This window comes from Pelecanus crispus, chromosome 12, assembly GCF_030463565.1.
Source record: "Pelecanus crispus isolate bPelCri1 chromosome 12, bPelCri1.pri, whole genome shotgun sequence".
In the NCBI taxonomy this organism is placed as follows: domain Eukaryota; kingdom Metazoa; phylum Chordata; class Aves; order Pelecaniformes; family Pelecanidae; genus Pelecanus; species Pelecanus crispus.
In genome coordinates, this window is record NC_134654.1 from 26045732 (window position 1) to 26063106 (window position 17375).

The 17375-nt window shown below is 38.5% G+C and overlaps 1 protein-coding gene across 1 annotated transcript in view; it reads left to right on the forward strand.

Annotated features, from left to right (window-relative positions):
- Window positions 1-17375, forward strand: part of CEP112 (centrosomal protein 112) — a 182915-nt gene that overhangs the window by 108746 nt on the left and 56794 nt on the right. Inside the window, exon 21 of the mRNA XM_075719938.1 lies at window positions 3634-3864. Coding sequence (XP_075576053.1) covers window positions 3634-3864 — 231 coding nt within the window. The remainder of the gene's footprint in view (window positions 1-3633; window positions 3865-17375) is intronic.

The window sequence follows — 17375 nt, forward strand, 5'->3', positions numbered from 1 at the left end:
CTGTGTAGAAAAGATACAGATCTCTCTTATTTCATTTACTCATACCCATACAACCGAAATAAAGACTATAACATTTTGATGCAAAAAAACAAGGCAACAAGTAGCAATAGAATTTTGGACTATTATATACTGTGAAGTCTTTATTTCTTAGGTTTAAGCCTTATGTCTAGCACAAGAATAACTTGCTCTGGTGAAGTGTTTAAGATGTGTCTTTCTCACAGCAGCTCTTGTACCCAAGTTACTGTTTGGACCATGCCAACAGTTCGGTAGGCATGGTTCACAAACATAGATTTGAGCAGCTAGAAAAGGGATTTAAGCAGCCAATACTGAGAAAGAGGATTCAGTTTTACAAACAAGCCAAGTGAGATTTTGTAATGGTGTCTTTTGTTTTTCCACATAATTATTAAGAAAAGACAGTTGCTCTTAAGTTTTCTATTTTATGGATTTTTCAAAACTGAGAATTATGTCTTCTTGGGGTTTTTTTCTTAGTAGTACTAATTTGCCTATGTTTAAGTCTAATAATAGTTTGTTAAACCTGGCATGTGGAATAGCAGAATCTTAGGGATGGAAAGTTTGGGATTCATTTCCTTTAGCAGTTTGAAGATATCCATGTCACACAAAGTTGTCTCATGCAGCAAGTTGTTCAGTTGTAAGCTGCTTCTGCCAGTGACTTTGTTTATGGGAAAAAATAATCTGGCTGTGAGAACTAGACTTATTTTAAAGTAATTGACAAGAACTGTGTCTGTGATCCCCAATATAAGCTTTTTCCAGTCACTTTGGAGAGATTAGATGTCTCTTAACATCATCTTACTAGCAGTGAAGTTGCTCCAAAAGGACTTCTTTAATCACATTAGTTTCGCTGCCATCACCCTGTCCTCAGATTCTTTCTTCTTTCCTAATAGAACCAAATCTGCTTTTGCCATCTATTAGGTCCAACAGTAATGCTCCTTTGCATATTAATTACTCTTACTTTACCTATAACGTTCAGCTCACTGTCCTTTGGCTCCCCAGTTTTGAATCTGAAGGCTTGGAGCCGTTACTTTTTCCATGTGGCAGCAGAAAACACTATATTGCGCTATTTGATTTTTTTAATGGCTTTGTATAAGAATTGTTGAATATAGAATGAAGTAAAGCAGAAAGATGTAACGGTTGAGTCAGGAATTCACCCAGTCTCTGTTTTGGCTTGTAATATGATTTATGAATGACTTTTCCCTGTATTATAAGAAGTTAGCCTTGGCTCCTTATCCTAAATATTTTATCAAACTTTTTAGGAAACTTCTGAGCAACGTAATATCTTAGTTTCACTTATATGGGGGTGGGGAGGGGGGAAGTTAAAGGAAGCTTTTTGTTTTTAAAAAAGAATGAACAAAAAAAAAAAAAGGCAAGGGGTAGTGGAGGGGGAATGAGGTCTCAAAAAGAGATCTGACAGATTAAAAGATAATTGTTACTATTCCAGGCAGGATTTGCATTGGAATGGCTATTAAAAAACCCAAATGCTACGTATGTCAGTTTAGAACTCAGACCATATCATCCTATAGAAATTGTAGCTCTGTAGCATTTCTTTGGTTAAGTAAAAGCCAGTTAGGCTAACATTTTGTTATGATCTTGAGGTCAACTTATTTTCTGAAAGAATTATAAAAGTATATTGTAGATTATAATCATATATTAAAATGGACTTTACATTTTAGTCTGTATAATTATATACTAAAATGTACTTTACATTTTTAGTCTGTACACAGATTTAAGAAAAAATTAAACGTGTAGAGGAAACGTTCAGGGAAGGAAGGAAAGGATCTAGTGCAGATTACACTATATGAAACATATGTTTGAGATAATGCTGATATAGCTGAAGTATGTGGCCCGTCTTATACTTCTGCATACAAATGCTGTGCTCATTCCATCTCTACGCATACGCACACAAAATTTTACCTTTGACATAGTAGGGAATAATGCCAGTGAGCAATTAAGAAAGCGTGGAAGCAAAAGTCAGTCTTGGGATAAATTTCCGAGATGGTTAATATTATTAAATACATGTTACAGCTGTGCCAGTGGAAGGACACAACTGAAGGTTTGAGGGGAGCTGACATGTCTTTTATTACACCACGTCGTTCAAATAGTTTGAAGAAATAAGCAAACTTTCAAGCCTCGATTTTTCTCTCTCAGATCACAGTATTTATAACAATCTGTCTTGGGATATTAATGTTCAAGGCAATGTTTCTGATAGTCATTCATTTCCCAACTTTGGTCAGAAACGAATGTTTCTTTTTCAAAGATTTGTAGTAATGTGGCTCTCGGAGACTGCAAATAGATGGTTTAGCTGAATACAGACAGTATATTAAAAATGTCTCAAGAAGAAAAATAGTAGTTGGAGAGAGAGATCAGTCCAGAGCTGTAGAAGCAGTAACTGGCATTCCAGTGCAATGGGATCTTTAAATATACAGTAATTTTCATCAGATTTTCTTATGAAACCTTTAATAAGCTTGAGCTGAGTCACCTACATCTGTTTGGTGGAACATCGATTTCTCATCTCAATATTATCACATCCTCTGCGAAAGAATTCCAGGGAACTGCACAGTTACTTGTGAAGCAGGGAGGAAAAAGGGGGAGATACTGTGCAAGGTTTTTAGGGAAAATGCTAATTTTCAGAATTGTATTTACAAGTGAAAGCATGTGTACTTGCAACGTCATACGCTGCAATTAGCTGTAAGGACAGCGGGTTTATGTCGCAGATATGATGCTCCTACACTTCGTTTAAGAAGCTACAGAAGAAATGCAGTTAGAAAAGTAACTAATGAGAGTTATATGCAAGTGTAAATCTAAAGTAATGAGCGTATACTCTACTACTACTGTAAAGTAGCAATGTATATTCTGTATACTTTAGGAGTAACACAGATTTACCACATACAACTTTCATTCCTCACCCTTTCAAGTTCCCCCATCGAAGGCAGGCAGCGAGCCGACTCCCCGCTGTTCTGCTGCCGCACCGTAGTCCCCCGCTCCCGACGCCACTGCTGCGGCGCACGACTTATTTTGCTCCCGAGGAATGAAGGATAATCTGTGATCGCATAAAAGAGAGCTGTGGATTCTGAAGTCTGTGTCTTGCATTTTGAATGTCGTGTATCCTATCTATGGTGTTTGCAGAGTCTTAAAGGTTCTCTGCATTGGCCCCTGTCATCCTCTCTCGGCGTGCTCCGGTTCCCTCACCCGCAGGAGGACGTTCTTCGATACGTTCCTGGTGCGCGTTAGCACATTATGATGACATACAGTCTATAAGCTGTAGCAGTGATTGATAAATGATTGATGATACACTGATATCTCATTAGAAGGCGGCAGGTCATTTCTTAAGGGAAAAAAAAGAAGGCGTGGGCATTATACGTGGTGATTAGATGCCACAAACTACATTTCTTCACCTATGGGGGCAGCCCCTCCAAAAAGGTAAATCTTGCTCCATCCATGCTTTGGGCAGGGGAGAGCCATATTCATCTGCGAATACGAAGAGAGCGGGAAGAGCAGTAAGAGAGACCAAGAAAAGGGATAGAGAATCCTTTGAGTCTCCTTCCTACCCCAGCTCACAGCCTGTCTGAGAAAATCAAGTGTGTTGTGGGTTTGTTTTAACTTTGTTCTTTATTTCAGGTTATCTGTGATATGGAGAGCCAAATCCACAAGCTGAGGGAAGAGCTTATTCAGGTGAATGCTCAGCGGAAGCAACAGCTGCTGGAGCTGAGCCATCAGTGGGAAGAGGAGAAGCAGAGGGCAGCTCGAGACCATGAGACAGCGGTGAATAAGCTGAAAGTGGAGGCAGAAAAAATGACATTCGACCTGAAAAAGATACATGCGGCAGAAACAGAGAAGGCCTTGGACAAGGTAAGAGGATCACGTAGGGCAGCTTCCTGTGGCATGGCAAAAGGGGAGCGACCACCCCAAAAGTCAGATAAGCAAAGTTTCACTGAGGAAAAATGTTTAGGGGTCACTTGAGTTGAAAAAACAAACACATGCTGTAGATCTGACATTGGATGCCGCAATCGCGGCGCGAGTATGGAAAGTTTTGTGGTTCTGTAATGAAAGACTTGTTCTCTTTGAGCAGGCAGCGGCAGTGGCCGCTGCCGAAGCTGTTTTCCCTGCGAGCGGTGCTGGGGCAGCACCTTCCAGCTGCCGTGAGCGTGGAACGGGGACGACCGCGCGCTGCTCGGGAGCTGGCGGGACTTTAAAAATCCAGATGATTTCAGAGGCAAAGCCAGCCAAGGACTAGGCTAATCGCTTTTCCTTTGCTGGAACAGATAGAGTAGAAAGGGCGGTTCTATCTAACGAAGCTTTTTCTCCCGTAAAAAGAGGGAAGGTTCTTAAGGAGGAAAAAGTTCAGGCTAAAACTGCAAGGAAATTGGGTCTAGTTGCTAACGATGGCTGGTCTACTTTTGCCTGCGTGCATCGGGTGAGCAAGTAGTGTGTGAAAGGCTGGAAAATAGAAATGAATGTTTCAGATACATCAAGGCTTCCCTCCCCATTCTGTTCGGTGGGGTCACTGACTGCGCGTCAGCGCTCGCTGAGCATCCCCTTGTACCAGTGTCTCGGATTCAAGTATTTCACCACATTAGGGATGATACGAGCTAAAACATGTGGGTTTTATTTCAAAAGCTAAACTAAAAAAAACCCTACTTAATATTTATGGTAGACGCTGCGTATATGTAAGCAGATAGTTGTTGAAGTATCTTTTATATGCGTTAATGTAATAAATCATACATTTTATTGCAAAGTGATGTACTGTGGCGCAAATTAACAATCTGCATATAGTGTTTGAGCAGCCTTTGTGAAAGTGACATTTCATTTACCTGCGTCAGGTTCTTGGGCTGTAATTTTAAACAGCATTCGGAGGATTATGTTGGAAATCAGCCAGCCTGAAGCCATTAAAATGGCTGTGATCAACAATTCAGAATCTTTTCTGAATGTAAGGAAAGCTCCGCTTGGCATAATTATTTAAAGCCAAGGTCACAGAAAGTATTTAAACCTTTGAAATTCATCGTTAAAGGATTAATTTTAACTCAGGAAGACATTGTCATTTTTGCTTAAAAATGGAATTTGAATCTCAATTCTTTTCTTTCTTTGATCTTTTTTTACATGTGTAGTATAGCAAAAGAAAAGTTAACTTCTTTACATCCTCAAATTAAAGTTACAAATAATCCTTCATAGGGCAATATCTTTAATAGTCTTGAATTGTCATTTTTGTCAGAAATACTATATTTTTGATTTGTTGGATTTTTTTCTATTTAAAAAAATACTGCTAATTTTAAGCTATATTAACTGCTATTGATTTTTTTTTTTTTTTTTAATTTAACCTACTTCCCTATTTTTACCTCTAACCAGAAGAGCACATGTTGAGTAAAAGATGGCGGGGGGGGGAAGTATCTCTGTTGGAAAGTCTGGAAAGTCTCTCACAGACATGTGAAAATACCTTGCATTACCTTCAGGTCTCCCTTTACCATTCTGCTTCGTTTCTACCTTCCAAATGTAGAGCTGTGGAAAGTGGCCACAAGTCCAAAAGTCAATTAGCTTAGAGGGCAAACTCCAGTTAAAGCTCAAAAGTTACAGTTTCATCTAACTTAGTTCAAATCTTCATCCTATTAAAGTCCACAGAACTTTGATGAAGGAGATTTTATCGGGGCATGGGGGAAGCATCGTAATTGCAGCATCAGTCTTGAAACTTGTTCTTAAAAGTCTTTTTATTCTTCTAGCAAATCTTGTTACCTTGAAATTTAGGACAATATGGGAGAAAAATTTGTCCTCTAAATTTACCTTTTTTCTGCCAGTTCTGTAAAGATTGCTTAAAAATCCAAGGGGAAGCTGAATTTCACTGTTTAGGCTTGGAACATCTGACTGTCCAGATTTTCTGAAGGTCAGCCCATTCCCAAGTGAAGGATCTCATTCCTCTGTGGTCTCTTTTGTGAGTAATACTGATTTCTGTGTGGCTTGTTCTGTGTAATTGTGGACTGTTGTTCACGTGAACATGACGAAATACAAAAGAAATGGCTAACGCTTCAGTGAAAAGAGAAATGGAAGTCAGAATGGGTAGAAGGAGCTGTAGGATTCATATGGTGTTGCCCTCCCTGTAGCCCTGCTGCAGCGGGGATGGGAAGGCGGAGAGTGGGGGACAGAGATGGAGGAACAGTTTTCATTGGAAGCGCACTGGACATATAAATATTTGTTGGTATTTGTAGACAGCTTTTCAGTATTTAGGGACACAGAATTTACCGATGTCTTTAATTTTCTGTTGCTTAAAATTCTCGACTTTAAAGATACTATATTGTTTATTATAATATTTTATTTGATTGATTTTGGTAGTGATTACAGCATACAATGCCAGAAAGTTGCTCAATAAATGTAGTATGGTAATGTTTTTGAACCTCTGATTCTAAAAGCAAATTTCTTTTGACAGTTATTGCATCTCCCAGTCACTAGGGAATGATAAGTGGGACAATATTTAACAGGTTGCCAAATGGCACTGTGTAACCTGCGCTATAGGAAAAACAAACATGGCATCTGTTGTTGTGGAAATAATAATAAAGGGAAAAGTCCATAATTTTCCAGTGACCTTCTCTGTTGCAGGTATTATTTTCAATTAAGCACCACTTTGTAAGAAAGTGAGCTATAGCTGACCTAAATATGCACATTATCAGTAGCGTTGAACCTGTTGCGGACAGGTTGGGCACCTCTGAGAGTTCTCCGTGCTGAGCGCTGCCCCGAGCTGCCGGAGCGCTGGAGAAGGTGACGAGGGCTCTACCTGGACTGCAGTGAGACAACTTCTGTAAGCAAGGTGCTTATGACCAGCCTGGTACGTAGAAACAGAGCTGAGGTGATAAGGGAGCAGCTCGGCGTGTGCGGGGCTGATGCGATGCAGCGGGAGCTGTTCTTGCTGGGGCAGCGCAGCGATTCATCTTCAGCCTTGCTTTTTGCTAGATCAGGTGCCACAGCCCGATCACACGTAATCACCTTACTGCTCACCTTTTAAGACGTAACTTGGTAGTTATATTAGGGCACAGAACCACCTTATCAGATAAGGATAACAAATTTTAATGTCCTTAAGGTCAGAGAAGCCATGCTAGACATAAATCAGACAAAAATTCACGACGATAGCATGGAGGATTTGAAACAGTACTTATCACGTTCTTAGGACTTTGGTACTTTCATAGTGTCTGTTATCTGTCTCTAACATAAAAATGACTTGAGAATATCTCCAAATTACTTCCTGTCTATTAGTTAAGGAATCTTAAATGTCATTTCAGAAGAACACTTGTATTCAATTGCAATAATTTTGATTTACTTTTAAAGTATAGATTTAATTTGCTTGCATTTCATTGTAGCAAGTGATTATAGCATTTTCTGATGTGATGGTAGGGTTTTTTTTTTTTAATTTGAAGTCATACCTCGTTATGATGAAATGAAACATAAGCTGTTTAAGAAATAAACGTATTAGAGAGACGTAGTACTGTAGTTAGGCTCCACTGATGACTACTTTCAGCAGGGAGACAGGTGTGCTCTAGGTTGCATCAGCAGCACTTACGGCATGAGCACTCATCAGCCAGGTGTAACGGACTGTACAAAGCTTATGAGCATTTTCAGGTTTGCCAGAAATTACTAAAAGCAAGAGACAAACTCTATTTCTAAGTGCGTGCAGATGTGAAGCTTGGCTAACGCAACTGTTTGTATCATTCATCTGTGGTATTTTCTTGGCAAAGAAAATGAGCATTCAGAAAGCATGACCCGAGCAGATCAGTAGACATGCTAACAATGCTCAAAGGAAGCAACCTTGGAACTGAAAATATCTCATAAAAAACCTGTCTTTGAGCAGCGCACATGAGTAAATTGGAGTGGGAGAAAAAGGTTGGGGTTTTTTTCCTCTATAAATAATTTTCAATATTTAGCTTTTTATTGACTTCTTTTCTATATTTAAATAGACATTTTGACTCATCCTGTTAAATCTTTATGCACGTTCCAGGAACACTAATTCTTTTTCAGTGCTGCTTTTCTTGTTGAGAAGCAATTTACATTTTTGTGTATTGACTGTACTGGATGCACATGATAGTTGATTACAGGATGAAGCTGTAGTCGAAAAAAAAAAAAAAGCATCAAACACTTTAGTTTCTGGACTGCAGTTCTTCTGATTGCAGTACAGTTGTCAAACGGTTCACTCTGCAGAGACGGGACTCCAAGATGGCATGCAACCTGGGCAGAGCCGTGCAAATCATGCTTGTAGGTTTTAATGATGTAGCAGTTAGTTGTATCTGTGATTTTTGTTATTTTAAATGAAAACTGACATTTACAATGTTTTCTAGTCTATACCTGTTACAGTCGCTCCACCTATGTCTGGTGGGAAGTCCACATGCCCAGGAAAATTCAAAGTTAAGGTTCAAATTTAAAAGAATATAAATCAGTTGAAAGTATTGTACTTGGTGTAAGTGACCGCTTCCCTAATTAAAAATAACTATTTTATAGAATAGTTCTGTTATAATGTTTTTGTAACGGGGGCTTTTTCAAAAATCTGCAGACAGTGTCCTATAATTGGATGCTTAATTTTTGAACAATTTCTACTTGCATATAGTTTGCAAATAAGGTGCTGATAATGTACCCTAGAGAGCATTTCAGTCCTTCCTCTATCATCAAGCTTTGTGATGCTGGATTAATTAACTAGCAAGTACAGCCCTAGGAGGCAGTCCAGTTGGACATGCTCGTCGGGCATACTTTCATACTGCATATGTAGGAATATCTTTAATTCACAATATGTGTTCTGGCACTATTGTCAGTACTCATACAGATGATTCTATGATGTCATACTGTTCAGCACTGGCAAAGAAATAGAAGATGAAGGGAAAGAATATGACATCTTCGGAGATTAAAGAGATACGCCAAGAGATACTCTATTAAAAGTATTGAGTTTCCCCTAAGCAGTTAAGTTACTTCTGCTCATAAAGAATAAGCATTGCATGCTTTCCATTAGCTTACGTTGTTGAATACTGTCTCTCTAGCTGTTGTTCTTCTCTGCCAACTCTACATTTCATTAACTACCAAAAACGGTTCCATCTTTGTGTCTAAGACCTTCTGGGAACTGGACCGTCTCTGCAGCAATTCTGTAGGTTCCTGCTTAGAATTCTTAGCATAATGGAGTCTTTGATCTGAGTGACACCTTTCACTTCATTAACTTGAACACTAATAGCCATAGGATAGATAGCTTCATTTATGTGAGCATCCAGATGAGCTATTTTCACACTCGTTGCAGCGATACCCTGGTTATTTACATGGGGGCAAATAGGTCAACCATAAAATGTGGACATGTATTCTTCCCGAGTATAATGATATCATTAAACTGGTATCTAATTATAATGTAAACGTATGTTTTTCTCCTTGCTGAATGCACTCAGGATCTCCACCCGTTGTTGTATATGTGACATTTGTTTAGACTAAAATTTTTAAATGTTTGTTTGAGTCTATTACATAGATACTTTTGTTTAGGCCTTAGCTATGAATGTTCTAAAGAGCTTCTAGTTCTTACCAAGAAGAGGTGGATATTCCCCGAGTCTCTTACTTTTTTTTCATTATAATCCGAGAACTACTGTCTATGATATTATCTCTCTATTCCAGAGTAGTAATATTTTTGTTGGTTTTGTGTTGTCAGGTCTGTGTATATTGACTTACATTTGGTTCTTGAACATTTCTGACATCGTGTTAGTGATTCACCAACTAATATTATTAAAAATGAGCATAGTACTTTGGCTTTGTTGGAGAAAGTCTGCCAAAAGCCTAGAAGATCAAGAAAAAAGAAACACATTTCAAACAGAGAAGATTTGTATAGAAAAGTTAGTCTATGTTAGCACAAGAAGTGCAGATTATTTAATCCGTTTTTATAGTAACTTTACAGCAACTCTTGCAATAAAATTTCGGTCACAGATGAGGGGAGAAAACCAGTTTCCTCTCTAGTGTGTCCCCTTTTGCACTGCTCCTTCTTATTCCTCCAAAGAAAAAGAAAGAAAGAAAGATGATAGTGGACCAGGAACATGGCGACAGGAATTGCATCATCCCTTAGGGGAACCATTTGGAAGAGTCTTCAATCAACAGAGCCAAACATGAAGAAAAATATGGTAAAGTAATCTCAGGGATATTTCACCCAGATGAGACTAAACAGAATTTATGGCTCTCTCCCTACAGGAGATACTTCAAAGCAATAGTCTCAGTTATTCACAGAGAGTTACTCTGCTTCTACCTCCTTTAAAAAAAAAATACAAAAAACCCTCAGAAAAACAAAATGGAAACCAGGTAAGATTTCTGCCCATCAACTGTATTTGTAAACCTGGTTCCAGAGGTAGTCAAGAGTAGTTGGTGTAACTGTCACTGGGGGAAAAAAATATGCACCCATGAGCATTAGGCTTACTTTTTAACACCTTCGTTAATGTTTGGAGAGAAGATCAAGCACCACATTATTTGCATTCACAAATAACACCATAGGGTTAAAAATTAAAATGACTGATGAAATACTGTTAAGAAATGAGAACCAGACGAGAAGCAGCATAATTGAGCTAAATGATAAATTATGACACAATACAGAATAAAAAGATAGCTTTCAACAGGGCAAGGACTGATATAATTAAAATTAGAGCTCTATCATATGGCCTGTCTTTCAGCGCACTTTATTCAGTCCTTATCGTATCAATTATAGTCGGTTAGTTGTTTGAGAAGTTTGGGGGTTTTTTAACCAGCTGGTATTAATCTAAGGTATCTATCTAAGAAGTATTCACAGGTGGGATTTTTTGTCTTCTCTGTCTCCTCTTTCTTTTCAAGTCTGCGTACAAACGCCACTTCTAGTTCTGCCTCACCAGGGCACGCTCCGCTTTTTCTCAATTCTATAATTCCTCCAGGTTGTAGCCTTTGGTGTATATTCATTAGATCAAGACTCACAAAATCATGAAGATGGTGGATAAAGTGAACGCCGAATTGTTATTTACTGCCCAAGGACTTGGGCGTAGTTGCTGGAAACTAATAAAAGATTGATTTAAAACTGGTGAAAGACGGTCCTTCTCTAAACAACAGATAGTGAGCTGCTTGAACTGATTTCCATGGAGGTTGCGAAGGCAGATGTTACCAGCAGGTTCAAAACGGGATTGAACGGTTTTATGAGCGGCGTGTTCGTAACCAGTCGCTGATGGGCGTAAGCAGGGATTTCAGGTCTGACTTCCCTGACAGAGCAGCTGTGGGTGCCGGCGGAACAGGAGGGGCACCGACTGCAGAAGGGGGCCAGGTTTCTGCAAGCAGGATCTCCCGTGCCTCTGGAGAAGCCACGGGGCTCGGTGGCCCATGAGCCTGGCTCTGGAGGCCGTACCTGACGTTTTCAGTACAACTGTTGTTTCAGTCTTAACTTTCCTGGTTACGAAGTGCAGGAGGCTTTCCAGTGGTGGAATGCCTGTTCTCATTATTTTTTCAGTAGTTTCCTGAGCCTTTCCTCACTGTCCAAACAAACTGTAACACACCGACTTTATCTTGTAATACACAATTGCTTATTATTTTAACTTTATTAAATATTTTTAAAGCCCAATTGAATCATTACCTCATTCTCTCCTTTTTTTTCACAATACTATGGGTCTTGGAGAATGCTGATTGCACGTAGGTACACTTTTGTCTATTTTACCTGATTTTTATTTAATTTTAATTTAATTTTAAAAAATTTACCTAAAATTATTTCTCTAATTTTATTTATCTTTACATCCCAGGGTACATTATAACATTAGGAAAAACATTGGCTATTCTCCAGTACGGTAGCTGATTGTAATGTGAGATTACTTTTTGTTTTTTTTTAAACAACTCGGCCAATTCATTCTTAGATTCTTTCAGAATTATTGAATGAATACCATCTGGTCTGGGTTCCTAGAGAGGGGTGAGAGGACAGATCTTACGACCAATGCCCTGTTACTGGATCCCAGTACCTGTAGCGATCACCGCTGACTTCACTGGGGCTTCTTCAGGTTTTTGTTTATGCAGACAACGGTAACTGGCATTTGTTACCTGGAATTAGTAAATACTAAGTGGAAATTTCTCCTGCATCCCATGCCATGAACTCCACATTCTTACTTTTCTGGAAAGTTTCCGGGGTGATGCGTCCTTTACACAAAGAGTTTCTCAGGCCCCCCAAACCTGAGAGTTGGCACAGGCCAAAACAAAAGCTGCCCCCCAGAACGTGTCCATCACACCCCTGCGTAGGTCAGTATTTGGATATTTAAATTTTTCACTATAGCTTTATTTTAGAAAAAATGCTCCGTTACTGACAGCAAACTAATGTAAGACATCTTTATTGCATATTTAAATTCTGGCACAATTTGAAGACATTGTTTAACACTAATTTGCTCTTTCTTCATATCTTTATAATAGAGAAAAGCTGCAGGTGGCTTTTTTTTTTTTTTTTTCCTTTTTGGAGGGGAAGGAGTGTTTTGGCAATAGGGAAGGGGTAAAACGATGTTATTAGTCCTTCAGAGTCTTTAATGTGAAGAAACAAAAGTGTTCCAAAACGACTTGCTTACAGCTGCAGAACATGTCATGGAGTAAAACCCACCTTCATTAAATGGGTGAGAAAGAATTCTAATTGTTTTGAAGTTCTTATGATCAGTCTGCATATGCCTCATTGTAATGTGATACTAAAGTGCCTCAATTATGATTTGTATATTTTGGTGCCAGAAGGTTTTTTTCTTATGCTAAATTATTAAGTTCTGTCAGCTGCTGGGCTGTCATATAGAGATACAGTAAATCACATTATATTTTGTCATGGATTACACAGAGCAATAAATTTGGGAACAGAGATCAAAGTAGTTTCACAATCACATCTGACTGTAGGAGGGGTGTTTAACTTGTAGAAAATCTGATTTAGGTGAAACTGTTGCAGTTCTTGTGCGAATTTGAAATGAATTTGGGTGTTTGCTTGAAAATGAATAAGGTACAAATCCCCAAAAGACTTCTCCTGTATTTAGCTCAGAGGAGTTAATTCTGACCTACAGCTGCAGGACGGAGAACGGATAAATAATTAAACATTGGGAATGTTAAGAGTCTCGCAATGTCTTATTTATGTTTTTAATTGCTTTCATGATTGAGCAATGTATTCCATTCTCTTTTTAATTGGGACTTTGCTGGACTTGCGCACAGTTAGTCATCGGTACAGTAATGCTTTCTGGCTCCGTGAAGTTGTCGTTCTTTTTGGGAAGCTTTGTTGTATTTAGAACTACAAAAAGTAATCCAGCATAATCTTGCTAAGGAGCACTGATTGCTTCAGATCATAGATTTGTTAGGGGATTTTGTCGTATTTTGAATGTTTGTCTTTCCAACTTTCCAGCTTAACTTTTGTTGGGCTCTCATCTAATGATGTAACTTGGAGTATCGAGTTAACTTAGTAATACCGAGTCTGTCCTTTTGTTTCCAGTTTCCCTTCTATTTAATAAAAAATACTTCCTCTCAAAATGATACATACGTAGGAATTTTTTCTAGCCATTATCTTCTTAACACTCGCTTGTTATTGCCACAAAATTCAGCTTAAAACAGCGACGGAGAATCTGAAAAATAAACATCGCATTCTTATCCCTTTATAGTCCTTTCAGGAGCCTTATGGTCTCTGCTTGGCAAAAATCAAGGCGTGTAAACTTAGCTGATATATAATGATAAAGAGCGTGGGTCTCAGAAATCTCCGATTTCTGAAGGAATCGTGTATCGTAAAGCTCATATTAAGTAGCCTTTAACCGAGTCAAATCACGGATCAGTGTCACATCTTGGTACCGTTGCCTTCTGCTTGCGGAGGAAGCATTAGCTTTGACTTGCATCTTCAGAGATGTTTAGCAGCCTATCCCTTCGTGATTTTACTGGGTGTCAGCTGTTTGGGTACCAAAACCATCTGGGCCTGAGTGATACAAGCTATTCTGTAAACTTCTTTATATTGGAGCGGGAGAGAGAGACAGAGTGCACGTGAGCAGGGAGGTGCCTGTGTAGCAGAGGTGCCCGGTATTTCTGATGAATAAAGGCAGCTTGTAAAAGCTCAAATAATTCCCGTTGAGCGCATGTTGTATTTGTTAAGGCTCTGAAAAAGAAAATGCCACCACTTCTGATATAATGTCTTAAACCCGCTTTAAATAACCATCTTAATTTAGTCGGACAGAACAGAAGAAAGCCAGGAAATATTAAAAATCGTAATCCAGGAATGTATTTGTGCTGTACCAGATTTAGGCATGTAGCTGCGGGAAAACTAGGCTTCAGTACCCTAATGTGGAGAGTGTGGCAGTCTCAACGTCTTCACTAGGTTTGCTCAGTTCATCGTATTTGAATGTTGAGCAAAAGAAGGAATCGTGCCATAATGTTAAAAACCACCTGCCTCCGAACTGGGTTGGCAAAACGTCGCAGTACAGCTTCAGAGTAAATTATAAGTCACTGCCTGTCCTTTTAAATGCCCGATTCATGTATCGGTACTATCTTGTATAAAGTATATTTAAAGTATTGAACAATTTCATGTGGCAAAGCTGGACTATTAATTTGGTTTTAAAACCTTGTATTGTATACAAGGCTTGGATGTTAGGCCAAGTCACGCAGTTGGTTTTAAATAAGGTGCCTGGCTCACTGCAACATTAAATAGAAATCAGTATTAGTGAAGCTGGGAAATATTTAGATGCTCAGTAAATCCATTTAGGTGAAGCAAGTAATTGCGTACTAGTGTAAGGATGGTATAACTTTGGCAGCAGACACTATGCAGTTGGAGTCTCATAGAAGAATTTTTGGAAGAGTTAAGGGTCTGTAATTTCTCTGCGTAATTTCAGAATTATTAGAAATACACTGTTAGTTTAAATGAAAGGACTGGAAATCAGAGTTTTCCTAAGGCACAAATTGCACAAGCAGTTTTTCAGTAGGCCTCCATTAAGCACAGAATTGCAATATATTGCAGAAAGGCAATTCTCCAGACAGGTAGAGCGTCGAATTCATTTCTGTTCATCCTTGGTTTTTTCCCAGTGAAAAGTACTTAATACAGGAATGAGAGAGTTTTTTTCTCATAAAGATGTATGTTTAAAGAACAAAAAAAAAAAAGATTTATAGACCTACAAAAGTGGAATGTAAAACAGAATATTAATAGGATTTGTGGGTATGACAGATTGGGATTTCTGTCATTCATTTTCAAAACCCTTGAAGTCATTTTGTTCTTGACTAATTATTCTGTTAACATCGTTTTGGATATTGAACTATTTTTAATGGTCTTTTAGGCGGCTCAAATTCCGTATTTGAACTGGTGTGCTATTTTCACTGTTACGCAGAGATCTGGCTTTCCATTTGTTATCTGACCGGTGGGGAGAGCAGTAGAAAGAACAAGAGCATTGGTGTAGGAAGTCACCCACTGTTGGTACTAGAAGCACATGATACACGTTTCAGGCTTTGAGGTGGAAATGAAATTTTTATGGACAATCCGATGAGCTTTAAAGGTGATCTGCTAATCTCTGAAGTTTAAACAGATACTGTACAGTGTTTTAACATACTTAATAACAAAAATTGCTACAGTTAGCCATTCTGAAGGTCATTTTCTTTTGACTTCTGTCAAATTACACAATCTTGAATTTTGGTACAAAGCATAATGCTGTCAGACTTGAATAGAAATATTCCAGAATGTGGAGTGGTGTGTTGTTCTTTAAGGTAAATGGGCCCCATTTACATTAGTTCTTTGATGTTAAATTCTTTGCTGCACATCAGAGAACAGTTGCTTCTTCCCTGGAGCAAGTTTTCTTTCTTCTCCTTCCCCCACCCTTTGATTTTTTTTCCTTCCTTTTTTTTTTTTTTTTTTTTTTTAGTTTGCTTACACTTTTATCTGACTAATTATGGAGGATCAGCTTATGTATGGCCATCATTTAGCTAGTTGCAGGCATTTTGAAAAACAGTTGTTTCATAGCTAGTACCCTAAACAGATTTCTTAAATCTGCTTTTCTGTTAGTGAATGTGGGTGTGTATATATAACCCTCTACTTTATGAGAGTTATATTTGTGAGGGTTTTGTTGTTTGTTTATGTTTTGGGGAGATTGAAGTCAAATTGAAACACTACTGAATCAGTCACAAAACTGTAATTCATATCCAGATGAACAGGATTTCACTATGCACCCTTAATTCTTACAGATCTATCCACGTTTGGGTTGCAGGAGTTAGTTTGCGTATTAATTTTGTAGCATAACTGCAATCTAACTTTGCATCTGAAAATCACCACTCCAAAGCTGGAAGGTACAGAATCATTTAGGTTGGAAAAGCCCTTTAAGATCATCGAGTCCAACCGTAAACCTAACACTGCCAAGTCCACCACTAAACCATGTTCCTATGCACAGATTTGTACTGTTCCAAAAAAGTCTTAGCAGCTGCCGTTTTGATAAACATTCAAGACGTCCTAAACGCCTTCATGGATGTTGATGGAAGATGAAGTTGTCCATGTACCTGCCAACCCCACAGAGCAGCTGGAGCTACTGTCGGCACTGGACATGGCCGTACCGGTGAGCAGCCCCCGGGGCTGTTCAGTGCATGCGCTCCATCGAGTGGAACTAGAACTAAAAGTCCCCTCTAATACAGCTTGTACCTTAAAAATAGCATATAAAAACTTTGTAATTAGGGTAGGGCATGGTACGCTTCTGCGGTGTGGTCCCATCGTAGATCCTTTGCTCTTTTATTCTTAGTAATGCTGTTCTGTTTCATGAAAGGAAAAACTGAAAATCAGACTGTGTTAGAATAGCATCCACTAATTCAGATACCACATCTGTAGTGATAATACCGTTTTTAATTTTTACGTGAAATGTTTTGTTGAAGTCGGTGCAGTTTTGCTCAGCAACCACAATATGATGCTTTAAGGCTTGTTATAGAATTATAGTTGGTTTTTAAAACCAATTAACTGTAACAAGGACATAATCTTTTTAATGCCAAAGTCCTCACTCTGTAATATAAAATAACTGCATGTAAAATTGTCATAATCAGATAATTTTAGCTAAAATATGTATTAACTGTGTGAAACTAAACATAAGTTAATTTTTGAATCAGTGGGATTCCTCTATGACTTATCCAATTTAAACCTTTTTATTATAAAAATGGGTATTACAATTGATATGTCTGACAAGTTTTTGCCAAGTGTGAATTTCAACAGCTACCTCTCACACATGGAAAACTAGTTTAAGACCATTAACTATATTTGCAGTGCTGCCCATTGCTATAAAAAGAGCTAGACTTTAATGAATACTGGCTGACCCTCCAAGTGTTCACCTTCCAGTTGGATTCTTATTCATTATGTTTCTGAAATACCATGTAACCTGAAAGCGAGGGAATGCCCTTAAAATAATATAGAAGCAGCTTATGCTTCA